At 38.5% G+C, this 27305-nt stretch overlaps 1 protein-coding gene across 1 annotated transcript in view; it reads left to right on the forward strand.

Moving 5' to 3' along the window:
• The window catches only part of LOC129508221 (uncharacterized), a gene marked incomplete at its 5' end in the record, with an annotated part of 286519 nt that overhangs the window by 173751 nt on the left and 85463 nt on the right, over positions 1 to 27305 (forward strand). The window contains 2 exons of the mRNA XM_055323237.1: positions 23728 to 23946; positions 26564 to 26816. Coding sequence (XP_055179212.1) covers positions 23728 to 23946; positions 26564 to 26816 — 472 coding nt within the window. The remainder of the gene's footprint in view (positions 1 to 23727; positions 23947 to 26563; positions 26817 to 27305) is intronic.

The raw sequence follows: 27305 nt of genomic DNA on the forward strand, positions 1-27305 counted from the left end.
GGCTTGGGCCAGTGGACAAGTCAGAACTTCCAGGAGAATCCGCCAGGCCAAGCACATCCAACTATTGACGAGTGGAACTGTAAAGGGGAACTTGTGGAAGCGTCTATGGGAAATGTGGCATAATGAGTCCACCACTAAGTATATGGTGGTGAACATGGAGTCACTGGAGGTCTACAGGGTCAACAGTATAGAATATGAGCAAAGGTGTTTGTGAGGACACACTTTTAGTGCAAAGGAGTGTGAGGACAAACTGGATCCTGCCGATATGTTTGTGGCTCACCATCACTGCAACCCACCATGAGAAGACCTTCAGAGGGTAATGACCATCGCTCTACCAAGCCTCCCCAACCTCACCAACCCCAGTGACAACTGGGCACAGGGGCCATGATGACATCTTTAGATGGATCAACTTTCCTGCCAGCAGCCTGGCTTCAGCGTACTGGTCCAGCAGTTGGCAGGAGGGAGAATCTGGCAGCCAGTGGACCTGTGTATGTGCAAGCTGAATCATGGGGCAGAGTCCCTGGGAGCATGGGTGAGTTTGCCCCAGGCCAAAGAGTATCTCTACATCCATAGAAGTGAGACATTAAATAACAATGTAAAAATGAGTTAAGAGAGAAAGATGGAAAAAAAAAAAAGAGAGAGAAAGATGGCACAGAAAGGGAAATATGTTACATTTTAGTACCTGTAACAGCACTTTTTTCCTGCTATTTGATCTGTTAGATGCTGAATTGTGTCCCCTGAAATTCATAGGTTGAAGCCCTAACCTCCAGTACCTCAGACCATGGCCGTATTTGGAGATAAGGTCTTATTTTTTTAATTTTTGAAAAATTATTAAATATTTTTTAATTTACTCATGAGAAACACACAGAGAGAGGCAGAGATGTGGGCAGAGGGAGAAGCAGGCTCCCTGCAGGGATCCCAATGAGGGACTGGATCCCAGGATTCCAAGATCATGACCTGAGCCAAAGGCAGATGCTCAACCAGTGAGCCACCAAGGCGTCCCTGGAGATAAGGTCTTTAAAGAAAGTGACTAAAGGGACTCATGGGTCACTCAGTCAGTTAAGTGTCCAACTGAGTCACCCATTCTTGGTTTTGCTCAGTTCATGGTCTCAGGGTCATGAGATCGAGCCCCACATCGGGCTCCACACTGAGCGTGGAGCCTGCTTAAGATTCTCTCTTCCTCTTCCTCTGCCCCTTCCTCCCCGCAATTTGCTTGTTCCTTTTCTCTCAAAAAATAAAATAAACCTGCCCTACGACCCAGCAATTGCACTGTTAGGGATTTACCCCAAAGATTCAGATGCAATGAAACGCCGGGACACCTGCACCCCGATGTTCCTAGCAGCCATATCCACAATAGCCAAACTGTGGAAGGAGCCTCGGTGCCCATCGAAAGATGAATGGATAAAGAAGATGTGGTCTATGTATACTATGGAATATTACTCAGCCATTAGAAACGACAAATACCCACCATTTGCTTCAACGTGGATGGAACTGGAGGTATTATGCTGAGTGAAGTAAGTCAATCGGAAAAGGACAAACAGTGTATGTTCTCATTCATTTGGGGAATATGAATAATAGTGAAGGGGAATATAAGGGAAGGGAGAAGAAATGTGTGGGAGATATCAGAAAGGGACACAGAACATAAAGACTTCTAACTCTGGGAGATGAACTAGGGGTGGTGGAAGGGGAGGGGGGCGGGGGGTGGGGGTGAATGGGTGACAGGCACGGAGGGGGACACTTGACGGGATGAGCACTGGGTGTTATTCTGTATGTTGGTAAATTGAACACCAATAAAAATTAATTTATAAAAAAATAAAAATAAAATAAAAAAATAAAATAAAATAAAATTAGTAAAAAAAAAAGTTACTAAGTTAAAGTGAGGTTCTTAGGATGGGCACTAATTCTGTGTTACTGGAGTCCCTATAAGAAGAGAGCACAGGACACAAAATCAGACATCAGGGGTCCACAGACACAGGAGAAAGACCAGAGAAGGACACGGGGAGCCATATGCAACCCATGGAAAGACAGGCTTCAGAAGACCCCAACCCTGCGGACACCTTGATCCTGGATTTGCAATCTTCAGAACTTTGAGAATGGAAATTTCTGTTGTTTCAGTCATTCAGTCTGAGGCATTTTCCTATGGCAGCCCTTGCAAATGAATACAGGCCCTCACATTTGCATTTTGCGCTGGATTCTGCAGATTATGTAGCCAGTTCTGACTTTTTAATGGATAAATTGGGCCTGCTTTGGGGTGATTCTAACCCAAAAGCATAAAGGGAAGGAAATTCTAGAAAACATAGCTCCCAGCTTTTCCAAGTTGGCAACCCCTTACTGGAAAGCATAAAGATTCCTAGAAAAGCAAACCTGTGCTTTTCTGTGCCACAGCAACAGTATTTGTGGAATACTGTGGCATCTTTAATAGTTACCTGGACACAGAGGAATGGAGGCATAGGTGGGCATGTGCATGCTGAAATGAATTTCTGTTTATCTGTACCTGTTTAAGGTGTAAATGTGACAGAGAACCAGAATATCCTTATGTGACCTTTTTTAAAAAAAAAAAAAGATTTTATTTATTTATTCATGAGACACACACAGAGAGAGGCAGAGACATAGGCAGAAGGAGAAGCAGGCTCCCCGTAGGGAACCTGATGCAGAACTCGATCCTAGGACTGTGGGATCACGCCCTGAGCCAAAGACAGGTGCTCAACCACTGAGCCACCCAGGTGCCCCCTTATAAGTGTCTTTAATTGAAATGCATGTTGACATTTCCAGTTTGAGTTTTACAGAAAAAAAAAAAGAATGGAAGAACATTTCCTTGTGCTAAAACCATGAACCTTCTGAACTTACTTAGGATTTGACGCATATGCTTCTTGTTGCCAGGGCATATATATGAAGCATTCATGATATCCCAGCTACAAACGCATATTCATTCTTTTATTTTATTTTACAAATGCTTATTCATTCTTTTATTTTATTTTATTGTTAACCTTTGCTTCAGTGCACCCACAACGAGACTGTACATTCTATAGCTGTGTTTTAACAGTTTTTAAATTTCAGTTGTGGCTGGAAGCACTGTATCGGAAATTAGACACTTTTAGTGATTCATTTATTGTTGATTTATTCATCCCTCTTGTATATAGATACGGTGTCACTGCAGTATGGTTTCCTAGTTCTGGATGCAAGTGCCAATGTTCAGAGCATGGTTCTTGGCAAGTTACTGGCCTAGAATTGGCTACACAAGCATCAGTGCCTGGTGGCATTTGGCTTCCTGCTTTTCATTAAATAGCAAAAGACAGAAGAGGACAGTAACATTCTGACTTCTTGACTGAAATGGTTTCTCAATATTTTAGGAAAAAAATTACTAATTTAAATAGACGTCAGGCCTCAACGTCCCATGGGAACAGCACTGCTTTGATATATATTTGTGACACTCTTGTCATCTTCCAGTAAATGCTAGAACTTTGCTCTAAGTTGTGCAATTTCTAGAAAAAAAAAAAGCAGTGTGTTTCCTAAAATACTTAAATATCCTCAAAACAACCCAAAAATCATTATTTAAAATACCCAAGCTTTAAAAAATCTGATTGTCATGGATCTTTTCCTAGTGTCTAAGATGGTTGCCAGCCAGATAAATGGTTTTATGACATATATATATATATATAGATAGATAGATATATGGATATATAGATATATAGATATAGATTTTTTTTAATATTGAGTATGGAGCAGAAGTATGATCCCAGGATATCCTGATTCCCCAATCAATTCCATAATCCTTACTTTTCTATCATACAACAGCATTTGAAAGGAACTGGATCTTCGTCTAAATAAATGCACTCATTATTCTTTCTTTCAATATTAGTATTCACAGTAGTTATAAAACAATCTTGGTTGATGTTAAAATTTCCCTATTTTCTCTACTTAATAATTAAAAGAGCATACTTATTTGTACATGGCTCTGGAAAAGAAGTCTAAGGAATATTTTATACTTATATTGGATTATTGATATTGTTGCAACCACATTTAATGTTTTTCCTTTTTCCTCATTAATTGGGTAATGTTCTTATGAAAGTCTTCCCCTATTAGAAATTAGTCGAAAAATGAATCAAAAGGGGCAGCGAGAGGCACCCAGCAGGGAGTTTAGCCATTTCACTTTTCCCATGGGCAGCAGCTCCCAGATACTTTCAGGGCCTAGCTTTTCCAGTTGCAAAAGGCCACACACTCTCCTTTGCATTCTCCATATGCAGCGGATGCTCAGTCAATGTTTCTTAAATGGGTGACTAATTAGTGATTCAATTATTTTAGTGTTATGGTAGCTTTGAGTCAGCATGGTTATTTGTCTTCCAGATTTTTCTTCACCGATAACTCTTTCCAGTATGTGTGTTAACCGCGTTTTTAAGGGGGAGGCATAGCTTTTCAGGAGGCGAAGTGAATGGTTAGCTGCTTTGAACCCAGGTCCTGATAGGAGCTAAAATCCATGATCTTTCCATTACAGAAGCCGAGAAAAATTGAAAGCCTTGGAAGGGATCCCCCCTTCCCCATTGTGTGCATTTTCTTACTGTTTCAAAATCCAGTCAGGGTTGATTGTGGACACAAGTGACACCGATGCCACTAGGCATGTGTCACATATTTACACAGAACCACAATTGAGGATCACTGGTAAGCACTGTTGTGGGAAGCGGTTTCACACTTGGTGCTCATTTCAGTATGGCCCGAGTGATGATTAAATGCAGATAGTGCCCTCTGGGTTCAGCATTTAGTATAATCGAGTGCCAGACTTAGGTTTGTGTGTTTGTTTATAAATCAAACTTTGCAAAGGAAACCTTATCTTTAAAGGAAGATGGATTTATTTTCCTTCAAGATTGTAAATTTGGAAGCTCTTAACAATGAGCTCTTCTGGGTGTATAAATTGTGAGAGAAAAGTCATAATAATTTGGCATCGTATAAAACATGATTTTTTCTAAGCGCAGAGAACACATTAGCTTGCTCCTCATTATCTTTTGAAGAAATATATAATTCTGGATATTATCAACCCAGAGCCAATGGATCTTTTTTTAAAAATGTACTTACTACTTAAGATCTTTTGGGGGGAAGATATTTCCCCCCTCTATGAAGAAAGATGAGAGGCAGCTAGGTTTGTCTTGGCCATCCTGGCACTGCCCTCTTCTCAGATTCTGCTTTCACATTGTTATTATTCTCAAACTCTACTCCTTGGCCAATGCGAATCCTGCCACTCCTTCAAAGTCGTCCTCAAGGACCATTTTCTCAGGAGATGGCCTCTGAACATTCCTGGCTACCTTGGTCTCTTATCCTCTCCAGATGTATAGACCTCTCCAATTAGAGAAGCAACAATTAGCACGTGGCCCGTCGTCTCTCCCCAGGGAAGGGAGGAGAAACAGAGACCGTGATATTTCTGCTCTGTTGTTCTCAGCACCTAAAACAGTGTTGGTTGAACCGTGAGTGATGAATAGAAGGATATCCAACATATCCAAGGAGACTCTGGTTGGCAAGAAGTGTCGCTTCCCACAGTTTTGAGGTTAGACATAACTTCCTGCTTCGTGGTATTAGTTTCCAGGTGGCATGGCTTGCAGGATGGAAAAACTGCCACAGCTGAATCACCGAGGGCTTTATGCTGGCTTGAGGGCCTTGGAGATTCAAACGGAAGTAAGAACTTCTATTGGAGACAAGGGGAGTCATTCCTGACAGTGGCAGTGTCAGCAAATGACACTTGTTATTTGTTAATCCTGTACAATTAACAGTGACATGGGGAAAATCTGGTTTGCAGGGCTGCAATGTAATCACAACATATCCCAGGAAATCGTGTAGGATTTAGCAGGGCAGGTGTGAAATTAACCAATGCAATTTTCATAAATGCTATAATTAACCCAGATTTCCAGGAAGAGGTCTTTAAGATTCTGTAGAATTCTCTGTAGTCCCCTCTCCTTATGCAGTTGCTTCTGAACCGGTAGGTGTGCCCCTAAACAAGCTTTCTCGGTGAGGTTTTGGCCTGATCCTAATTCTAAGCAAAGTGGTAAACGTCAGAACCGTGTTTATCTCCAGCTATTCCCCTTTTGTTCCCCGTGTTTTAAAATGTGTATTGCAGGTTCTGGTTAATGTTTAATTTTGCTTCCAGTAAAAACTGTCTCTATATTCGGCTTTGTTGTATTTGCCACTTACGAATGCAGAATTTATTATTATGCGCTTACAGCAATCATTTAACACTGACACTTTAAGTATGACAATAATCCGAGTAATTGTCACCCATTCACTTAACTGAAAATATCTCTACTTCCTGAGACAACTAATTATAATGCAGTATTACTATCTTTTAATTGTAGGCATGTTTGTTTTTGTGTTTATTTTGGTTTGGGCTGTCTTCAAGGACATCCTCAGTCTCAAATTTGGCAATCTGCCCTTAATCTCTCTCTGCTGCTTTCTGAAAATAAACGAAAACACTATAGCAACAATCTTGAAGGAAAACAAGAGGATTTTTATGTTTCACAAGCTCTGCTCATGACTTCGGGATGTTGGATTATGAGTTGTTTTTGAAACAATCTGATCAACTTTGATATAAATGGGGATTACTTTCCAAACATACTCAATGATTCTAGAAGCTGAGGTGAGGTATCTCAGGTATTATTCTTTTTCAAAAAAATATTTATTTATTTATTTATTTATTTATTTATTTATTTATTTATGAGACAGAGAGAGAGAGACAGAGACATAAGCAGGGGGAGAAGAAGACTCCATATAGGGAGCCTGGATCCTGGACCAGGGATCACGCCCTGAGCCAAAGGCAGATTCTCAACCACTGAGACACCCAGGCGTCCCCTCAGGTATCATTCTTTTATGTGGTTTTTCATCATTGAGAAAGGTGGTGTTGCCCTTTTGGCTTTATGAAATTTGGGTTCAGATTTCCTGTATGGCTTTAACTCTACCCTGGAGTTCTATTATGATTTGCCTTACACAAGCATTATTGCCCTGTCCCCTGATTTTGAAAACCCCCTAAATTCAGGAATTTTTTTATTTATGTATTTATGTATTTTTTTGTATTTATTTTTTAAATATGTATTTATTTCTTCATGAGAGACACACAGAGAGAAAGGCAGAGACACAGGCTGAGGGAGAAAGAGGCTTCTCTCAGTGACCCCAATGCAGGACTCGATCCTGGATCCCTGATCAGGCCCTGAGCGGAAGGCAAACGCTTAACTGCTGAGCCACCCAGGCATCCCAATTCAGGAATTTATAATTGCCCAAGATAATACTAGATGGTTCCATTCAGAGCAGTTAAGCATTTCATTGACTTTTATCACAGTATGCCATACCCTTCTTATTTAATACGTTGTGTTCCTAAATTACCTATTGAATGTTTTTTTTTCCTACCAAATTGGACCTAATAATTAATGTTATAGTTGTGAGGAATAGTACAGGGAATGTAACATTTCACATAATATATTTTCACCACGTTTCTACACTTATTGTGCATGCATGTCTGTGATTGCCTCTAGGGAGATACAATCTCAGGACTGTGAATTGCTTCTGAACACACACACACACACACACACACACACACACATGCACACTCAGATGCTCAGCTTGGAAAATGTTTTGTTAGGATATATCATAGCATCCTCTCTAAATGATACTTGTTCATATCAAGTGGGGGCATTTGATGATCATCCTGCCACCTACAAAATATGCACACACATAGCAACAACCACATTTCCAACACCTAACTCATTACGTATTTCATTTTTGTTTACCTCTATCATCCAATTGAAGTATTTACAGAATATTTAAAACAAACTAGCAAAGACACACGTTCTTTGGGTTTTTTTTTAAGTGTCTTGAGTGACATCATGAAGACAAACAATGATGTATCCTGCCTTTTTATGATTTTTTTAATTCCCTTTAATTTTGTTTACTTGGTACGTGTCAATTTCATGCCAACTCCTAGGTTTTGCAAGATTTTAGAAATTAAATATACTGCATGGTCAGTATCAGCAAAGAATACTTTAAAATTGGAAATAAAGGAATCACCAGATACCAGTGGCCCATACAATGGGTTCATTTATTTTTGCATAATGAGGAGGAGGTAAGAAGACACTTGCTGGTATTGTTTCAACAGCTTATCTAAAGATGGATTGTGGTTCAACATCTCTGTAATTCTTTCTTTTGACCCCTCACAATTTCAAGTACTCTAGATATCACGTTCAAAGGCAGAAGAAAGGGCCAGTGGAGAGTGAGCTTTCTTCTCATTCTTTCTTTCCTACTAGGGAGATTTCGGGCAACCTTCCTCTTACGTCTCATCTCATTGTCCAGAACTGGGTCAGATAGTCATTCAGTGGCAAATGGGAGCTAAGAGAAGGGAACATCTAAATTTTTATTGCTTTTACACTTAGAGATGGGCAAGGGACATTTTTGGATTGGAAAGTTTTTCTGAGTAGCCAGCTAATCATTGCTGTATGGTCCATAAAAATCTTATAATTATTTTAATTAACTTTTAATTAACCACAGAAAAGAGGTTTTCCCTCTCCCCTCTGCCCCACCCCCAGCTCCTGAACATGGTATATGAAAGAAAAGTAGGTCTGAATAGAGGTAGAAGATAAAGAATAGTTCTGGCTTACTGGCCTACTGGCCTCAGGGATGGCTTAACCCAAGGACATAATCATTCTATCTAGAATACTTTTCCCCATGGTCATCATCTGATAGGGAAACAGCCAGATCCATCTCATTCAGATCTCATCAATGCCACCTCCTCAGATAGTCACATTCTATCTCATTATCCTCATTTGTCCTTTTTGTAGCACTTACCAGTTTCTGATATGATCTCAATTTTTAAAGTAAGCGGCAAGAACGGATGACTTAGAGCTTCATGATTCTTACCATTGGTGCACTGGAGGCCCTGGTTTCCAAAGGCTAAATATGTCCATCTGGGAACACAAACCTTCTAGCTATAGCCACCACCAGGTCACATCAGGCTCCTCATGAAAGGAGTCACCAGTACGAGCAAGGTTAATCATTGCTTATCTGTAGTTGAAGGTGGAGCTGCTAGTATGCAACACAAGTAGAGAAGACTAGGTTTGGTTTTCACGTGATCCTTTTGGGGCACCTCTAATCTTCTTGAGCCCGGCTTTAACTGAGAACAGCTACCACCTAAGGGGAGCATACTGCTAGGAGTTTGGAAACTTCAGTAATCTCTATTCAGACTATACCACCAGATAAGCCATCCAGACCTTCAGACATGCTGGTCAGGAAGACAGGAATCAGGGATGATGGTGGAGGAGGGTGATGAAGAATTTCATTTTCACCTTGAGCTCAGTTACACAGCTCACCCTATAGTTGTCCCCACCAACCCTTCTCCATTAATTGTCCCAGGAAAGAAGACTGGCCATAACCCTCTTGGAACTGTTCCTAGATAGTATAAGTTTACTGTAGAAGCAAAGGGGTCTGAGGAGCAGAAGGGCTGGACTTGTGATGGATACTGTGGTGTTTCACCTACGTCCCGTCAGGCTAAACCCACATCCCTCGGTTGCTGAGAATATTGTCTGCTCATGGCTTAGACCAGAGTCTGTCTTTGCAAACTTTTCTTGACCACAGGAAACATCCTCATCCGTGTCATGCCCCTCCCATAGGAAGATTTGTAGTCACTAACTGACTGATATGGAAATACAGAGCCTTTCCGTCAATTTTGAAACAGCTCTCAAGAACCAACTCCAGATCCTCAGCTAAAGCCCCACTTACAACCTGTGTATGGGTCAGGATTTCCTTGTGCTCAGTTATACTTCCTTTGCTCCTGTGTAGGTATGGCTGTCAGGATGTCTTCTCAGGGAGTCTTCTGCATGCACCTCTGCATCAGAATGAAAAGCAACTACTTAGTAGTACGTAACTCAACATTTCTGTGATGTAGGTTTACTTTACTTTTCTATTCAGCTTTATGTTTGCCGATGGCCCCATTGAGAAAGTGTTTGGTGTGAAGATTAAGAAACGATCATTTTTATATGCTAGAGCTCCAACTGATAAAAACTTGTGCATTCTATATAGCATTCAATCAGTGAAGTATTTTGCAAACTGTGGTCATATTTTTGTTTCATGATGACATCCTGGAATTCTGACACCAGATGTGGCTTTCTTATAATGCTCTTATAAATATGTTTAAAAGCTACTTTTTGAAAATATTCAGGCAAATTATTTATGAAAGTATCATTTAAATATAAATTTGAGGATGCCAGGTCATTTATAGAAGTGGGGCCATTATTTAAATGTTTTATAGATTACTTATTATTTTTTAACTTAAGATAGTAAAAATTTTCATATGATTCTCCATAATAGTAAGTTCATAGCAAATAGGTCAGTTTCTCATTATCTCTCATCCTTTCTTGATCATAATTTCTGACATTCTAGTTCAGCCCTACAATGTGCATGATCTATGATTCCTTTGGAAATATGGCTTAAAGGTTAGATGTGCTTGCCTAGAGGAAATGGTTAGTCAAAATAGATATCATGGAAGGTCAGTTTCCAGAAACATCTAGCAGCATTTGTCCATTTGCAGATGTCTAAATATGTGCGCATACACACATGTACACACACACATACATATATACATATATATATAGATATAGATACAGAGACTCAGAAATTACTCAGAAAAAAAATTTAATTAGCTCAATTTCTAGATTTCCTCAGAGCTATCAACACAAATTACTTTTTGTAATAGGTGGCTAAATAAAACAACTCAGAATTAAACTGGAAAGAAAAAGAGTTAATATATTGTATTATGTACTTTTTTGTACTAAATTATGAGATATAGGTCCCTCCACTTTTAGGTGCTTATTTAGAAGTTTTAAAAGAAGGTATGGATTAATAATTGTTAAAACTTCTCGACATAATTGGAAGGATTTCAATTTTATTTCTACTGCAAGAATACTTCCCTGTGAGTGATCAGAAGAGAGTGAAATTCATGCTCTTTACATCATTGTTATTTATAAAATACTATTATTGATGATGATAAAATAATTTTGTCAACTAATATCAATTAGGCACTTATTAAGAGACAAATTTGGGATCCCTGGGTGGCGCAGTGGTTTAGCGCCTGCCTTTGGCCCAGGGCGCGATCCTGGAGACCCGGGATCGAATCCCGCGTGGGGCTCACGGTGCATGGAGCCTGCTTCTCCCCCTGCCTGTGTCTCTGCCTCTCTCTCTCTCTCTCTCTCTGTGACTGTCATAAATAAATAAATAAAAATTTAAAAAAACATTTATAAAAAAAAAAAGAGACAAATTTTACATTCCCTCTTTAGCTTTCTTTACAAATCTTTGGAAATAGATATTATTATAAGTATGGGTATCTTATAGGAATTATTTTAGAGAAACTGAGTGCCTGGATTCACATAGGCATGTTTTGAGAATTGATTCTCCATCCCAGCTCCATCTGATTTTAAAAATTCATACTTTTAAAACTATGCTATAAATTTCCTTTTGATATTATATATCAAATATATATATATATATGTTATGATATACTGTTATATAAAGCTCATTTATTATGCTATGTGTATTTTTCAATTCAATTCAATTCAATTCGATTGCATGAAATTTTAAACACTAGTAAGAATTACCCATTGCTCTAGACACCAGATTAAGGGGCAGGGATGGCACCCTCAGACTTCTTGTCAAGAACTGCTCATGACTTTTTCCTAATCTGTCTTCATCTTCATCTTAACTTGATTATTTGATTTATATCTGAATTAGACCATCATGTTGGGGTGAGATGATATGAAACTAAGAATATATTTGCCATGTGCCCACATTTTGCTAAAAATGGCAAAATTAAACTCAATCCCACAACAAAATCTGAGTGTGTTATGGCTTTTACCCATTAAAATAGTTTATCAAGCTTCTGTTTATTTCTTTTTAAAGATTTTATTTATTTATTCTTGAGATACACAAAGAGAGAGGCAGAGACACAGGCAGAGGGAGAAGCATGCTCCATGTGGGGAGCCCGACGTGGGACTTGATCCCAAGACTCCAGGATCATGACCTGAGCCAAAGGCAGACGCTCACCATTGAGCCACCCAGGCATCCCTCAAGCTTGCATTTAAAGCCTTCTGTACACCAAGAGAATATTCTCTCTTTCCTATTTTCAGCCTACCTAGCATTGTCAATAATTTGGGTTTCACTTCCATTTATGAATTTCTTACTTCAAAAAACCCCAAACAAACAAACAAACAAACCCTCCAAAACTCTATTTATTTAGCACACACTATGCAAATTACGATTTTAGGAAAAAAGCGAAGAGGATCATCCAAAGCTATATATTTTGCTTTTTGATGTAAATGTCTGAGCCACCTATAGATGCCATTGGTAGGATCATAGTGTAATTCCCTCTATTGGAATGTGTTTTTCCACTGCCTCCAACAGTGGAGTTGAAATTAGAATTTTGTGATTCGTATCACAAAGCAATCCTCCTTTAAAAATGGCAAGCATTTTCCTGGGAATCTGACATCTTTACTAATTTAATCCTCATAACTCAAATAAGTAGACATAACAAATTCCTTTTTTTAGAGGAAGCATCTGAGACCCAGAGATTAAATAAGTCACAAAATATAAGAACAGTAAACAGAAGAGCTAAGATTTAAACCAGGCTCTCTGCTCTCAGCCTGTATGTGGATTTGCCTTTGTTTATCCTACAGCTATGGGTAGCCTGACAAGTCCTGAAGCCTCCTGATAATAGTCTCTCTCTCTCTCTCTCTTTTAAAAGATTTATTTATTTGAGAGAGAAGAGAGAAAAAGAGAAGGAGAGGGAGAGTGGGGAGGGGCAGAGGGAGAGGAATAAAGAATCTCAAGCAGACTCCCCATTGAGCATGAAACCTGGGATGGGGTTCCATGAGCATAGCAGCTTGAGATGGGGCTCCATCTCAAGACCCTGAGATCATGACCTGAGTTGAAAGCAAGAGTTGGCCTATTAACTGACCGAGCCATCCAGGTGCTCAATCCTGATGCTATCCTGATGGCTAAGCTGTGAAGCATCTTTTTTTCTTAGGCCTCCTTGCTTATGCATGATCCTGCCACTCGTTAATGAGATTGTTTTCAAAGCTAACTGATTTTACATTATCATTCCGGTTATTAATAAAATTTCCATTATGCATAAAGTATTTAGCTATTTTCACGTAGGAAGTGCTTTGTAAACATTTTAACTAATTAGATCCGAAAACACCAGCAAGGTAGATGTTCTCCTTCTTACTAGCGCATTAGCTGAAAAGCTTAGTGACTTCCTAAAGCCAGAAGGAAAGCTCCAATAAAAAAACTTAACTCAATTCCTCTTTCTGCTCCCCAGTCCAGTGCTGGTGTTGGGTCAGGAGCTCTAGCTGTTCTTCTTGTCATATATACTCATTCCTGGCTCTAAGTGAATTTCTCTTGGAAAAATTAGATGCATTCTAATACCACATCCGGTGTTTATTAGCACAGACTATTAAGAAAATGTTCTGTGTGAATGGCAAAGATTGATGGAAAAGAGAAACACACACAAATAGACCTTGCCCCCTCTTTGCTCCAAGTGGTGACTTTGTTTTTGAAATTGGCTTTCATTGTCTCCTGCTCTGGGTGGAGTGTTGTCTGTCCCTGCCCCCCTCCCAGTCCCACTCCCATTCTGAGACTGTCACTGGAAATAACAGCCTAAAGAGTTTGGGAGTCTCTTTGGACTCCTTCAACACACTTCAATCCCTGTTTTCTCATTAGAACATTCATACTTTTGTGCCTCAGTGGGAATGATCAATTATTTCAATGTCAGTAGTGGTAATATTACCCCTAAGATTTAGCAATTTTCAAAGATCTTTTAACTTAATTAGAGGCATTTGTTATAAATTGAATTAAATCTGTTAAAAGTGCAATGTGTTACACGAAAAGTATAATACCCAAATTGGCCAAGGAGATACAATTTTAGGGGGGATATCTAGTTTAAAATGCTAACATCAAGATAAACTTGTGAAGTTTTCCTTTTCATAAAGTTTTATAAAAGTTGAAAGAATGGAGAACAATTTTATCCAGAACACTTTGGTGACATCTACATACATGCAGACACTTTTGTGAAAGGATTTTTCCAAATACTTGAAACAATGACAAACCAATAGCAGATTTGAGCATTTTAATACCTTGGGTAAAAAATGAAACTGATACTGATGTCATTTATAAGTTATTCGTATCAATCCAATAATTGGCATATGATAATAATATAGAAATTCATTTTTAATTGTGATATAATTGACACATAACATTATATAAGTTTCAGGCATATGATAAGACTATTCAATATTTGTGTATATTGTGAAATGATCAGCACAGTAAGTCCTGTTACCACCTGCTGCCATACAAAGTTAAATTTTTTTTCTTTCTTGTGATGAGCGCTTTTAAGATTTACTTTCTTGACCACTTTCAAATATGCATAACGATATTATTGCCTATGTTCACCATGCTGTATGTTACATCCATATGACTTATTTATTTTATAGCTGAAAGTTTATATATCTGGACCCCTTTCACTCGTTTCGTGCATCTCCCCACCCCCCCTCCCTCTGTAATAATTCATTTTTGATTAATTCTCTCTCTTTCCAAATAAGTGTTTCCTAATCTTGGCATATTTTACTTCATTTTCTTTTAAACATGGTATCCTAGTGAACTTGCCCAAGAGTCCCTACCAGTCAAATCATTTAATAATATACTGCTGTGAATTTAGAAAGTTTTAATGGTGGTTTGCCAATTTCTAAAACACCAAACAACTAGATTGCAATAGACTATGAATCTTGAAATGGCAAATTAAAGGTACAGACCTCCTCACTGACATAGAACATGGTTTTACCTAAACCATTTAGAACACGACATGTTTAAAAAATATTCATTGAACAAATACTTGTTTTTAGACCCCTGCTATGTGCAGGGCACAGCACTAGGACCTGAAGATATAGGAGTGAACAAGACAGACCATTCCTGCCTTCATGGAGTTAAGAGCCTTACTAACACATTAATATTAATATATCAGATTGCATTTTCACTGATTTGCAGTATAACCTTTGGGTACATGAGAATAAGTTGTGACTCTCCTTCCTACCAACTCTATCAACTCACATGTACTCACCCACATGGATCGTGGAAATATACAAGTTTTGGTATCAGCCTAACATCAGGTTCAAACCTAGATGCTTGTCTTGTTCTGTTTCTTAATAGCTTTATGATCTAAAGCAAGGAATTTGAACTTTCTCGCTTCTCATTTCCTCATCTGTAGACTGTGTATAGAAACACCTGCCCTCCAAAGTGGCCCTGTAAATTAAATGTAATATACACATATTATATAGTGTGTTCAATATAGAAGAGCTATTATTATTACATTAGTTATTATTGTCTGTGCCCCAAATTCTCACTTACCTTAAAAACTCTTTTCCATAAACTATTTTTCAGGGAACTGAATGAAGGAGGAGGGTTTTGTCTAGGCTGAGTGGATTTGCAGCTGTAAACCAGCATATGGGAAAAGAATCTCTTCAACGAGTGCTTGAGTTAATGTTGTTCAAGATCATGATAGCTGATTTCATTCAAAGAAAACATTTATATTAATCCTGGGGACTAGCATTTGTTTTGCTTTTTTTTTTTTTTTTCAGTTTCCATATCATTTCCACATGCTGGACATTGACAATGGGTCTCAACCATTCGAGTGGCTTCTTGTTACCATGTTGGTAACTCCAAACTGTTTTCCAGTTCTGATGTGTCATGAACCCCATTTCCGTCAGGACAGTAGACTATTGGGCAAATTCCTTTGGATTTACCATGAGCATTTCCATATGCGGGTCAATATGAGCTTATTGTTTTCCTCATTTTTCTCTCTTCCTCACCAAATGCTTTTTTCTAATATATTCATCCACTCTTTGAATGAGCTACCTGAGCCAGAAACTTTGGAACCAGTTTTGATGAGAAACTTTGGTCATATTTTTGAGATCCCATATTCAAATGGTCTCCACATCCTGTTCACTTTAGTTGACTATCTCTCAAATCCATCTGTTTATCCCTGTCCAGCCACCCTCCAATTCTCTTTTCCTCTACAGGGCTGCTATTGGCATTTGGGGGTGTCACGGGTTAAATGATAGTCTCTCAAATAATATGTTGAAGTTGTAGGGGCCTCAGTACCTTAGAATGTGATCTTATCTAGACACGGGGTCCTTGCAAATGGAAACTAAGATGAGGTCAGATTGGAGTAGAGTGGGCCCTTAATCCCATTTGGCTGATACCCTTAATCCAATATGGCTGGTGTCTTTACTTGTGAAAACACAGACACACAAAAGGAAGACAGTCACGTAAACATGGAGGCAAAAATTGGATTTTTGCTGCCCCTAGTCAAGGAATGCTTGAGGCTACCAGAAGCTGGAAGAGGCAAAGAGAATCCTCCATCCACTAACGCCCTCTCCATCGCCTGTAAACTTCCGAGAAAGCATGGCCCTGCCAACACCTTGATTTAGAACTTGTAGACTCCAGAACTGTGAGGGAATACATTTCCATTATTTGTAATCACCCAGTTTGTAGTTTCAGCAGCTCTAGGGAACTCAAATGGGGGCAAGAGAGATCTTCAACACTTGAGACTCAAGCACATTTCAGGAAGCTTGGTGCCTTTGCCACCCTTTTTGTTATTGTGACAACAAAAAAACACCCATGCCATACTTCTGAAAGCTCTACACTTCTGCTCATAGTTGAGCAGTACTAGATGGACATCTTCTAAGTAATAATCTGTTCTCCCTTTTGGTCTGGACCCTATCCAAACTATTTCCCCCTTGCAACCTGAGCAGTGTTTCTAAAACATGAATATGACACCCCCTGTTTCCTCTCCACTAAAATACTCCAGGGACTACTGAGAGTGGCAAGATGGAGTCCAGGTAGTACAGTATGGCATCCACCTGCCAGGCCTCCACAAGCCGACTCCTTCCACTTCTGTAACTGTCTTCCCCTACTAGGACTTTCTCTACCCAATTCAACTTATTTTCAGTTTTAGAAATGGAACTCTACTCTTCTGAGAATTGCATATGTGATGGCATGCCCTCTGGGATGTATCCCGTCCTCTCATTTGTTTAATTCTTGATCTCATAGGTGTCAGGAGAGAAGTCTTATTAGACCCATTTTGAGCTAGGTAACCATCCTGTGCTCTCTCATAACCTTCTGGATGTTGCTATTACACTTCCCACCCTGGATTTTATCCCCAGATTATTTGTTTTTAATATTTTATTTATTTATTTATTTATTTATTTATTTATTTATTTATTTATAAGAGACACAGAGAGAGACCAGAGACACAGGCAGAAGGAGAAGCAGGCTCCCTGAGGGAAGCCTGATCCGGGACTCCATCCTAGGGTTCCGGGGTCACACCCTGAGCCAAAGGCAGATGCTCAACCACTGAGTCACTTGGGCATCCCATTTATTTTGTCTTTCTCTCATCTGTCTCTACCAACAGAATGACATTTCTGTGGGTGAGTGAGGGTGACTATGTTGCTCATCTGTGAAAATCAAGAACCCATCTATGTTAGTATTCTAGCACTGCTTTCCCACATTACCACAAGCTTGTGGCTTAAAGCAACACAAGTTTATTATTTTTCAGTTCTGGAAGTCAGGAGTCTTCAAGAGACTCTTAATCATAGGAAATAAACTGAGGGTCCCTGGAGGTGAAGGGGATATGGGGATGGGGAAACTGGGTGATGGGCATTAAGGAGGGCATGTGATATAATGAGTACTGGGTGTTACATGACTGATGAATCACTGACCTGAAACCAATAATAAATTATAGGTTAATTAATTGAATTTAAATAATAAAAAAGAAGTCTGCTGCAGTGGGTCTCACTGGGCCAAAATTAGGTGTCAGCAGAACCACATTTTTTTTCTGTATTCTAGGGAAAATGTTTCCTTGCTTGCTCCAGCTCCTAGAAGCTGGCCTCATCCCTTGCCTCCTGGCTCCTTTCTTCCATCTTTAAAGCCAATGAATTTGGGCCAAGTCTTTCTAACACTTCCATTCTTCTTGTTCTCCTCTGGTTGTCTTTCTGTGTCTTCTGCTTCCTAGTTCACTCTTTAAGGACTCTTGTGGATTCATTGGGCCCATCCAAATAATCTCTAATAATCTCTCTATTTTAAACTCAATTGCTTAGCAAACTTAATTCCATTCTGCTACTTTAATTCCACTTTACCATATAATTTAACATAATCACCCATTACAGGGATTGGAGTGTGGACCTATCTGGAGGGAGGCCACTATCCTGCCCACTACATCATCACAGGGCCTGACATATACATTCATTTAATGATGATCTGTTGAGTGAGTGAGTTGTGTCCCAGTAAACCAGCTTCCACAAAAGAAGAACCCTTTCCTTCTTTCAGATTTCAAATAAAGGGGCTCATTTTAAAGCAGCCTAGTGATTCTTGTCTTTCTAAACCAATGGGAGAGTTCCTCATGGCAAGTCAGCAGACAGGAGTTAGAAAATTTATGAGTTGTGCCAACTTGGGGAAATCACTTAACTCACTGGGGCTTTACTTCAGGTTCTGCAAAAGTCTGAGGGACTGTGATGAGGCCTTCTCCAACATTAACATGGTATGACCTATCCATATTTCTTTGATACCATTATTGTAATGACTCCCTGAAATGCTAACTATAAGCTTCAGGAAAAGTTTCACAATCACCGAGGTTTCCATGTTCCAAAACTTCATAAATGGAACATGATGAAAAGAGAAATGAGAAAAACTCCAGGGAATTACACAAAAGTAAAAAAAAAAAAAAAAAAAAAAGCCCTTTGATTTAAAAAATGCTACATTTAGAGTATGGTTAGTTATACCAGAAAAAGGGAGTATGGAAATTTTAGTGGCATTTATCGATAGTGTCTTTTTAAAAGGATTATTATGCACAACTGATGAATGATGGAGTCTGGTTGTATACAAATCCCTAAGGACTCCTGTTCACTGTAGAAGAGAGTTTAAGAATGCATTCCATGCTTTTTTTCTTTTTTTTTAAAGCAATTTTGGTCTTTTTTTTATTATTACGCTGATGGATCATAGAAATCTTGTTTGATATCGGGTCTCTATAAGGACTGGGCATGGAAGGGGCATATATGTGTGTCATATGAAATGTGGCTGAAGTTCAGAGAAATAGGTTTCATTTAATAGCTGAATACTGGATGACCTGACCATTCTTCTCAGCCTCTGGCAGCTCACCCCGTGAGCGATAGAGGAGTCGCCTGCATGAACTGAGGAGTAGCTGCTGGCCTCAATGTGATTTTGCAGTGATCTGTGTGCTCTATGGCTTCCTTCATAACCAACAAATCAATTCCCACTATACGTATTACACACCCCAGTGGCAGAGGCCATTTATTATCCTTTTGATGGTCATACTCTTTGTACATAACCAAGAAAGATTACAGAAAAGGAAAGAACAGTTGAAATGTGGATGAAGATATTGTACAATGGCACTGCATTTTATAATGTGCCTTACATGTATACAAGAATAAAAGAGATGCTTTCTTTCAAGAAAATTTCAAAACATGGATGCAGAATTTTCTTTTGAATGAAATATATTTATTTAGAGAACGATATATGGAGAGATAGTTGTGGATGCAATTCACTTTCAGTACCCATTTGGATTTCAGGTACAAATTCAAAATCATTAAGAGAAAAGGACTGTCACTGTCATAGGAGATTGTTTGTAAGGCTATTATTGACGACTTACTTTTGTTCACCTAACAAGGTTATTGATATTTGCTTCTATTTCCCATCATCTGGCATCAACTTACGTCTGTATTAATTTCTAACTTTGCAGTCTATAATTTTTCAAGCTCTAAATGGCTGATTCCAGGTCTTTCCTAATTATTTGCTCCAGATATTATAGTTATCACTGTTAAACAAACAAGTAAAAACAAATATTGAATTGTGTTAACTAGGTACAGAGTAATTAAGTATTTTGAATTCAATATAAATTGTCCTAACTCAAATGTTCCACCAACACGCATGCGTATCTGAATGCTGGTGGGAAATATTTATCAGGGAAACTAACGACCAAAGTATGACTTTATAGTGGGTTCTGTGCATAAACATTTAAACTGCTTAGTCATTTATATCAATGGATGTGAAAAGAAGAGTGGAAATTTCCAAAGGTCAAATAAGCTACTGTCTCTTCTGTTTTGCATCATTTGAGATTTTCTGGGTTTTTGCAAACAACACAATGCCAAATCTGTATTTGATTTTCTCTTCTCTTTGAAGAGGCAAAACAGCAACAGAATAATTAACTGAAGAGGAGCACGCACAGAATATTTTGCTTTAGCAGTTTAGAAAGTTCTGGATTTCATTTCACAGGATGATAAATGTAGTAAGGTATTCTGGAATCCTTCTATGAGGACTCTATTACCATCAGTAAACCAAAACCTCTCCAGGGCCTGTTTCCTGTTTAGCTGTTCCTCGTTTGTGTTAATTGAAAAGCATGCTCAGTACAGACTGCACATAGATGGGTCAGGTGACGCTGTACATCTTTATGGCAAAAGACACACAAGAACAACAAAAAGGATCTGTCAGTGTCAAGTTCAATGTCTCATTAGTCCTGTGCGACCAAAAAGCTAATGTCATGGATTGGCATTCTAAGGACAAGATGAGTTTTCTTTTACTTGTTATCAGTTTTTTTCTTTTATCGCCCCAAAGACTCTTGTTTCTATTATTTATCTTCTCCTTTTCACGGTACAATTATCATCATACTTAAATAATCTTCAGACAGAGTTGAGCTTTTGTATATGTAATCTTTTGAATCTGCCTCTGAATTTCATTTCTGTTATGTCCTCACATTGCCTCGACATGCTGTGGTTTATCACTGTCACGGAGTTACTTCCTATCATACTAGCTTCTCCTTCGGTAAGACACGTTTAATCAAGACCATTTTTTTTTGATTGAGGAATTTACTGAATTATTTGGAATTATTGTTCTAGAAGAGAATCAGACACACTACCCCGGGATTTGGAGACTAGCTATTATAAAGGTCGATCACGGATTTTATAAAACCAACATTTTACTAAGCTGGTGATGGTATACACTGATAATATTTATGGTTCGAATTAAAGATTGATTGATTTTAAATTATTTATTTATTTATTCATTCATTCATTCATGAGAGACAGAGAGAGAGAGAGACACAGAGAGAGAGGCAGAGGGAGAAGCAGGCTCCATGCAGGGAGCCCGATGTGGGACTCAATCCTGGGACTCCAGGATCAGGCCCTGGGCTGAAGGCGGCTCTAAACCCCTGAGCCACCCGGGCTGTCCTTAGTTCGAATTAAACAACATATGCCCATCCTGTTTCTATCCCTTTAATAATAAAGAGAACCATATTGTCTTCTACATTTCTTGGCCAATTTAAAAGTAGTTCTGGTAAATAGTGGAAGGGAGTGAAGCAGTGGATTGAGTTTTTGTTATTTTGTGATGGTAGCACAGGATTAGCACTGTTCAGAGTGTTTCACGTCTCTTTTTTTAATTGTTTTTTATTTATTTATTTATGATAGTCACAGAGAGAGAGAGAGAGAGAGAGAGAGAGAGAGAGAGGCAGAGACACAGGCAGAGGGAAAAGCAGGCTCCATACACGGGGAGCCCAACGTGGGACTCGATCCCGGGTGTCCAGGATCGCGCCCTGGGGCAAAGGCGGGCGCCAAACCACCGGCCCCCCAGGGATCCCTGTTTCACGTCTCTTAATTTAGTCATCATACTGCCCCTGGAGTATGGGTACTGTTATCATCTCCCCTTTCCATGTGAGCAAACTAAGGCATTGAAAGGAATTCTGTGTAGATAAGAGTCCAGAGCTGTAGTCATTAAGCTAATATACTCTATATATGCTCGAGACTGGGTGGGGAATGAGTGCTGCCTCTAAATTATTTTCAGATACTTCATCTTCTTTCCTACAAAATCTCCAATTTTAGAAACTTTGAAAACATCTCTTGATCCCAACAGCAAACAGAGAGAGAAAACCTGACCTAAATTAGAACATTTTGCATTTGCTTATTTTATGTTTAGTTTCAACCCAAAATATCAGTATTGTTAAGAAATAAAAGAACCTTTAAGTTTCAAATTCTCGTTCACATATTTTTGATCGTACATTAACTCATTTCAATTTTTTTAAATAAAATAGTGAACTTTGAACAAGCTATATGCAAATAACAAAATATAATTTTAATAGAGATCACTGGGTGGATGAGATAAGCAGGAATATATTATGGATTTTAAAGATTTTTTAAAATAAGTTTTTTGTTTATAATAATTCACTTCTGCATTTCTCTTAAAATTTCTGATTATTGTAAAATACACATAGCATAAAATTTATCATCCTAACCATTATTAAACATACGGTTCAGCAATATTAAGTACATTCACATCATTGTGCAACCAATCTCCACAACTTTTCCATTTTGCAAAACTGCAACCTGTACTGTTAAACCTCTCCCCCCACACCAGCTCCCCCTGCCCCTGCTCTTGTAAGCTTCATTTTACTTTCTATATTTGTGAATTTGACTACCACATATAAGTGGAGTCATACAGGATTTGTCTTTATATGACTGGCTTAATTCATTTAGCATAATGTCCTCTAGGTTCAGTCACATTGTACCACGTCAGAAGTTCCTTCCTTTTTAAAGGCTGAATAATAATTCATTTGTGGAACATTTAGGTTGCTTCTACCTTTTGGCTATTGTGAATAATGTTGCTATAAACAGGGATCCCTGGGTGGCGCAGTGGTTTGGCGCCTGCCTTTGGCCCAGGGCGCGATCCTGGAGACCCGGGATCGAATCCCACATCGGGCTCCCAGTGCATGGAGCCTGCTTCTCCCTCTGCCTGTGTCTCTGCCTCTCTCTCTCTCTCTCTGTGACTATCATAAATAAATAAATAAATAAAATTAAAAAAAAATAAAATGTTGCTATAAACATAGGTGTACAAATGCCCATTTGAGATTTAGCTTTGAACTCTTTAGCATATATACAACAGGAGTATTGCTGGGTCATACGGTAATTCAATATTTTATTATTTTATTTTATTTTATTTTATTATTTTATTATTTTAGTTTAGTTTAGTTTGTGTTCTGTTATTTTTTATTTATTTATTTATTTATTTATTTATTTATTTATTTATTTATTTATTTATTTTTAAGAGAGAGAAAGCATGAATAGGGCAGGAGAAGGGAAGGGTCAGGGAGAGAAGCAGAGAGAGAATCCCAGCGTAGAGCCTGACTTGGTGCTCCAGCCCACGACCCTGAGATCATGACCTGAGCCAAAATCAAGACTCAGATGCTCAACCAACCAAGCCACCCAGACACCCCATGATAGTTCTATTTTTTTGAGAACCTGTCGTACTGTGTACCATAGCAATTGCACCAGTTTACATTCCTATTTTTCCGTCTCCTCCTCAACACTTGTTCTTTCATGACTTTCTTTTCTTTTCCTTTTTTCCTTTTTCTGATGGTAGTTATCCTAGTAGATGTGAGGAGATACTTCATTGTGATTTTGTTTTCCGTTTCCATTTGCGTGCTTCTTTCCATGCTTCCTTTTAGTCTGCGATTACAGCAAAAAAAGAAACATACATCATCTGAGTCCAAGTATTTAAGAAATAATTTCATTCAATTTTATTTTCACGTCTTTATTATGGCTTCAAAATATTTTATTGCTGGATGTACCTTGAGCTCTGAGTTCATTATTTCTTTGTTTATAGCTCTTCTTCAGTGGCTGGTGGTACTGGATCTGGAGGATTCTTCAAGCATCTCCATTTTGTGAGGGTGTCAGTGTTTTCAGAACTTCAGTTAGCTCAGTGGCGAAGCCAGGGCTTCTGGTACATCATCCTGCTGATGGCTTCCCTCTGGTTCCTGAGGCTCTACCTGCATTACCTTGGCCAGTGGCTTCTCCTTCAGGCCATTTCAACTCCTGTTACAAAGTGAGTGTTTTCTCCTGGAAGTCAAAGGGATGCATTTTCATCTTGATAGGCCAAATGAAAGTACAAAATTCCTCTCTGTCCATTTACTGGAAGACCTAAAATGCAGGTATGATTTGAAAAGACAAAAATGTCTAAGAGCAGGAACGTCGATTACAGTTATGTTCTCATCTTGTGGGCCTGTATATACAAATGCATAACTGGTGCATCAATATTTATTTAAAATTTAGCAGATTCAAGTATGTTCTAATATCTGAGCAGAATCCAAAAAAGGAATTTAGCAACTATATTTTATTCTGTTTTGATTTTATCAGAGTGACTCAGGCTGAAGGTATTTTAGAAGTAATGTAAGTATGATTTATCACCTATACTCAGAGAGGCAAAGATTGCTTCTTCTGCAAAATGATTGAATTCGAACAATTACCAAACTCAAACCCAGGCAGCTTTCGGGGCCATTATACTCTGGAAAGAGATGACGCTTTACAGGTTATCTCTCCATAAACATGATTCCATAGACACTATAGATAGACAGATAGAAATCAATACAAGAAGAATTCATTTTCTCAAATGTAGATGTTTCAGATAAAAATAAAGATGTGTATCTACTTTCAATTAAGAAGATTGCAAATAACTTTAAGATACTGGGAAAAAATATACGTGTATTATATATACACACAGAGTTTTTGACTGTTTTGAAATTAAATCCTAAACATACAAATGCTTTAGAATATGCACATTTACACATCCCCAAGTTACTGTATAACTTTATACTGTATAACTTTATAAAAGATTTTATACAGATACTATTTTTCTTCCCTTCTCTCTCTCTCTCTCTTTTTTTTTTTTACCTCTCTTTTTTCTTTCCTTTGTGTAAGGGTCTCCAAAGCAGAAAGGACCTATGTCATATGCTTGAGCTAGTTGCTTTTTGCTAACTGCTTTTTTACTCCTTCAATAAAAAACATAAGGAATAAAGAAAGCTCTATCTTTATTGGCTGTTAATAAAATAATACTGCAAGAAAAATACCTTGGCGACTGATTTCTCAAGCATCAGAACATCTAAGAGATGTCAGGATATTTGGTTGGCTATTGTCTGGAGCTACAGGCTTGAATCGTACAGTAGCTCTGTGTCACACTGTAGTCATGAGACACGACAGTAACTACAGTGACACCGAGCATTTCTTCTGCTCTTACTCTGTGTTAGGTCCTCTGTTAAGAAAGGTACATGCGTTACTTCATTTGACATTCACAACAGCATAAGAACAATGCATAAAACTTCCTTCAAAGCAAAGGTCAGGGAGTGGATAAAATGAAGAACTCTTTTTAGTGGAGAATTGGCAAAGAGGGTGCATGAGCAGAATGACGATGGCTGAAATGGGGTCAGGGGAACTTAGAGCACAATGAAATCTCACTTTGCTATAGAAAAAGGGTGCCCCGAAGATTCAGATGCAATGAAACGCCGGGGCACCTGCACCCCGATGTTTCTAGCAGCCATGTCCACAATAGCCAAACTGTGGAAGGAGCCTCGGTGCCCATCGAAAGATGAATGGATAAAGAAGATGTGGTTTATGTATACAATGGAATATTACTCAGCCATTAGAAACAACAAATACCCACCATTTGCTTCAACGTGGATGGAACTGGAGGGTATTATGCTGAGTGAAGTAAGTCAATCGGAAAAGGACAAACAGTGTATGTTCTCACTTATTTGGGGAATATGAATAATAGTGAAGGGGAATATAAGGGAAGGGAGAAGAAATGTGTGGGAGATATCAGAAAGGGACACAGAACATAAAGACTTCTAACTCTGGGAAATGAACTAGGGGTGGTGGAAGGGGAGGAGGGCGGGGGGTGGGGGTGAATGGGTGACGGGCACGGAGGGGGACACTTGACGGGATGAGCACTGGGTGTTATTCTGTATGTTGGTAAATTGAACACCAATAAAAATTAATTTATAAAAAAAAAAAAAAAAAAAAAAAAAAAAAAAAAAAAAAAGAAAAAGGGTGCCAACGCCTGGGTCAAGGCTGCTTGAATGACTGGGCTCACCTTGGATTCAACCCATCGGTTTTTAGGTGGTGTCAAGTTGTTCCTTTTGGAACAGCTAAGAGATAGGATATTTTTATTGGTCACAGAGCAGTGTTGTTTTGTATTTCAGGGTCTATTTAGAGGAATCACAGCAAAATTAATCAGGAATGTTAAAAATCAGAATGATTAGACTGGCTTACTTACATTTCTGGTTTCTAATAGAGGCTGACCCATCACTAAGTCCACAGGTATATTTTGTAGTCCAAATAGCCTACCTGTGAGTATGTGTTATCTGCAGGGCAGCTCTTCTAGAGTACTTCACCCAGTGGATAGAATTGTTATTCTTTCTATGCTTATCTATGACACAAGAACAATGGACAAGATAGAATCTGCCTTTTACTAGAATGTGAGCTCTTACGGTGGTCCCTACAGGGTTGGGAAAAGATGAAGCCTTCTGACATGCAATTTGGGGGCAGTATTAAGTGTCAAGTTTCCTATATTAAAAAAAGAAAGCATATCATTTTAAAATTACTTTGTATCCCTGGCATCTTGTATAGTTTCTCTTGTTTATACATATGTTTATTTTGTTTTCCCACAGATTCCACTTTTCCCCTTTCACCGTTGAGCTTTGCTACCCAACCTCCTCCCTTCAAATTGCAGAAGAGTTGCTTGTGGTTGTGGTGGGACCTTTAGGTCTGAATGCAGTGATACTTCCTTTGGTTCTGATCAGATGGGGTTGTCAGCTACTGTTTGCCTCCTGCCCTGACGTCTTGTCAAAGTTAATCATCACCATGGGCCTATGGACAATTCTGGACCCGTTGGCAGTGTTTATAGTGGATACTGTCCTGGGGGTAAGTCAAGTACAATAATCGGGATATGAGTTCTTGACATAGAATTTAGCTTTAGTGCACGAATCAGTTGACATGGGAAGTTTCAGTTATCATAAACAATTCAATATTTATCTTAAATAGAAGTTATTAAGTTTTTCTTCATCATAAAAAAATGATGGATGTCTCTTATAATCAGTTGAAGTGTTTGAACTATCTTAGATGAACACTTCCAAAATAAGAAGGAAATAATGTTGGAGATCAAATCCAAACTAATTGGTGAATTTTCAAAATTATTACAGTGAAGTTTTATTTGATAACATTTTGTTGGTGACTTTGTTTTTAGTATATGGATTTTCATAGCCACACTTTATTAAAAAAGTGATCATACTGTAGTTCCTTCAATTGATTACATTACTTATTTGCTTTGTGATCTAATAGTCTTCTGTAATAAGTATACTCAAGAAGAAGTAGAGCTTTTTAAACAATTATAAGTAATAACTGAAATTTAAA

Source organism: Nyctereutes procyonoides, unplaced genomic scaffold (genome assembly GCF_905146905.1).
Source record: "Nyctereutes procyonoides isolate TBG_1078 unplaced genomic scaffold, NYPRO_anot_genome, whole genome shotgun sequence".
Taxonomy (NCBI): Eukaryota; Metazoa; Chordata; class Mammalia; order Carnivora; family Canidae; genus Nyctereutes; species Nyctereutes procyonoides.